At 38.5% G+C, this 3,032-nt stretch overlaps 1 protein-coding gene across 1 annotated transcript in view; it reads left to right on the top strand.

The window, feature by feature from the left end:
- The window catches only part of LOC107700576 (dihydropyrimidine dehydrogenase [NADP(+)]), a 174,782-nt gene that overhangs the window by 76,993 nt on the left and 94,757 nt on the right, over nucleotides 1–3,032 (top strand). Inside the window, 1 exon segment of the mRNA XM_016502294.1 lies at nucleotides 1,250–1,465. Within this exon segment, the coding sequence (XP_016357780.1) occupies nucleotides 1,250–1,465 (216 nt within the window).

Below are 3,032 nucleotides of genomic sequence, written 5' to 3'. Positions count from 1 at the left end.
CCGTTCCACCACATCCCAAAGGTGCTCTATTGGATTGAGATCTGGTGACTGTGGAGGCCATTTGAGTAAAGTGAACTCATTGTCATGTTCAAGAAACCAGTCTGAGATGATTTGAGCTTTGTGACATGGTGCATTATCCTGCTGGAAGTAGCCATCAGAAGATGGGTACACTGTAGTCATAAAGGGATGGACATGGTCAGCAACAATACTCAGGTAGGCTGTGGTGTTTAAACGATGCTCAGTTGGTACTAAGTGTGCCAAGAAATATCCCCCACACTATTACACCACCAGCCTGAATCACTGATACAAGGCAGGATGGATCCATGCTTTCATGTTGTGTACGTCAGATTCTGACCGCACCATCTGAATGTTGCAACAGAAATCGAGAGTCATCAGACCAGGCTACCATTTTCCAGTCTTCTGTTGTTCAGTTTGGTGAGCCTGTGCGATTGTAGGCTTGGTTTCCTGTTGTTAGCTGACAGGAGTGCTTCTTTGCATTCCTCATTTGTAACAAGAGGTTATTTGAGTTGCTGTTGCCTTTCTATCAGCTCAAACCAGTCTGCCCATTCTCCTCTGACTTCTGGCATCAACAAGGCATTTTGCCCACAGAACTGCCACTCACTGTATATTTTCTCTTTTCTGGACTATTCTCTGTAAACCCTAGAGATGGTTGTGCATGAAAATCCCAGTAGATCATCAGTTTCTGAAATACTCAAACCAGCCTGTCTGGCACCAACAACCATGCCTTGTTCAAAGTCACATAACTTATTTCTTAACCCATACTGATGCTCAGTTTAAACTTCAGCAGATCGTCTTGACCATATCATCTAGTTGATGCCATGCGATTGGCTGATTAGATATTTGCGTTAATGAGCAGTTGAACAGGTATCAACACACAGTTGAACACATCTATCAATGTGGCCTGTGGGTGTATATAATGAGAATTATTTATAATTATATAAAATAAATAACACATCTTAAAAATATGTATAAAGTGACTGGCTGAAGACTGTTTGTCATTCATTGCAATATATAAATATTTAAACTCAAATATAATTGTAATTTAGGTTCAACCTAGGCCAATCCTTTAAACACTTATCTGCTAAAAAACCATATCAATGGAAAAAGAATTCAGTATTAATATTTCCTTTGAGATGTATTTTTTTGTGTGTGTGTGTTTATTTTTTTATTTGTGATGGCAATGCAGGCACATGAAGTAATGGTTTATACGTGTGTGTTTTCTCTGCAGTCCCTTCATGGTAACACAGTAAGCACCACTCCCAAACTGCCCTTGTTTCACTGCGCCATCGATACAGTGGACATCAGCGTGGAGATGTGCGGGATTAAGTTTCCTAACCCGTTTGGGCTGGCCAGCGCTCCACCCACAACCAGCGCAGCCATGATCCGCAGAGCCTTCGAGCAGGGCTGGGGCTTTGCCCTCACCAAGACCTTTGGCCTGGACAAGGTATATTTACAGAACACAGGAAAAAAATCAACATGCAGTACGCCATAGGCTCCACATGCACTAGGATTTGGGTGGTGTGTTTGTGTGGGAAGCACACACTGCATTGCAAAGTATCAGCGGAGCAAAGTCTTTCGTACAACATCACAGAAACTGAAACCTTGGCAAAAATCCCCAAAAGGTCATAAACATATGAAAGCACCAGTACTGGGCACTGCTAACAATAATGCAAGCCTTTCCAGCTTGTGAAACAGCTCACAGACACACACTCATACATACGTATGCACACACTAACACCAGCCATAATGAACATCATTCTGGTGGCTTTCTTAAAAAAAAAAATCTAAACCAACAGCCCTCCCATTAGGCAGCCATGCATCTGCCTTGTTAGCAATGTAACATTTTGTTCTTGACAGGAGGTAAAAAAGAAAAAGAAAAAGAAAAAAAGAAACAAGCATGAGTTTTTTATTGAACTCCAACAGAAAATCTTTTTGTTTTAATTTACTTTCTAATTCAAGTGATGGGAAAATTAATCGGTAACATCTGTTTGTTCTGGGCTTACTGGCAGTCCTTGATTAGTGGAGCTAGAAATGGAAATAGAATTAAAAAAAGAAAAAAGAAAGGAGAAGAGAGGCAGAGCGCAGGGTTTGAGTCGTATCAGACGTCGCCATGACAACGGCAAGAGGCGTCTGCACAGCTCTTCGATCAAAGCGTCAATTTCACAAAGAATTTAAGAAAGCAAATGACAGCGTTTAAGGGACTTCAAAGAAAAAAAGTAGTGGAAGAATAAAAGAGCGAACATTTTCAAAGATTGCAGTTTCATAGGAGGAGCCTAAATAGTTTTATCAAGTCTGAAGAAAGGAGAAAAAACAGAATGATTTTTTTTTTTTAATTATTAGTCTGGGTTGAATTCAGTAAAGATATTATTGAATTAATATCTCATTCTATTGTGTCCACCATTTGCATTCTGTGTCTTTGCTGTTGTATTGACAGTCTGTTTACTTTTTCCTCAATACTAAACAATCAAATAGAAATAAAAGCATAGGCGGAGTACTAAATAATTTGATATTGTTCAAAATTCACCCACTATTGGATGGTATATCAAATGTACCAACTGCCTAAACCCCCATTTTTGCCTCTCCACTCTAAAACTGAAACTCTTTCTAATCTGTTTTAAAGCGGTCATGAACTGAGAAATCATAATTCCTTTGATCTTTTGACATATAATAGGTCATTGTGCTATAAAAAAAACATTCTATAAGTTACAAAACTCAAAACTTTCTTGTTAGTTTAAAAACGAATTATATTGAACTCAATCTGCCAAAACGACAGGATGTGGAATGTGCCACTTTATGATGTAATAGTGTGGCTAAACACCAGGGGTGTGAAGTAACGAATTACAAATACTCACGTTACAGTAATTAAGTAGTTTTTATCAGTAATTGTACTTTTTTGAGTAGTTTAAAAATTGTGTACTTTTACTTTTACTTGAGTACATTTTAAGTGATGTATCGGTACTTTTACTCCACTACTTTCCTCCGTTTGTGGTCGTTACATGCTTATTTTAATT

This window comes from Sinocyclocheilus anshuiensis, unplaced genomic scaffold (genome assembly GCF_001515605.1).
Source record: "Sinocyclocheilus anshuiensis isolate Anshui unplaced genomic scaffold, SAMN03320099.WGS_v1.1 scaffold718, whole genome shotgun sequence".
NCBI lineage: Eukaryota > Metazoa > Chordata > Actinopteri > Cypriniformes > Cyprinidae > Sinocyclocheilus > Sinocyclocheilus anshuiensis.
This window is presented reverse-complemented; position numbering and strand designations above follow the sequence as displayed.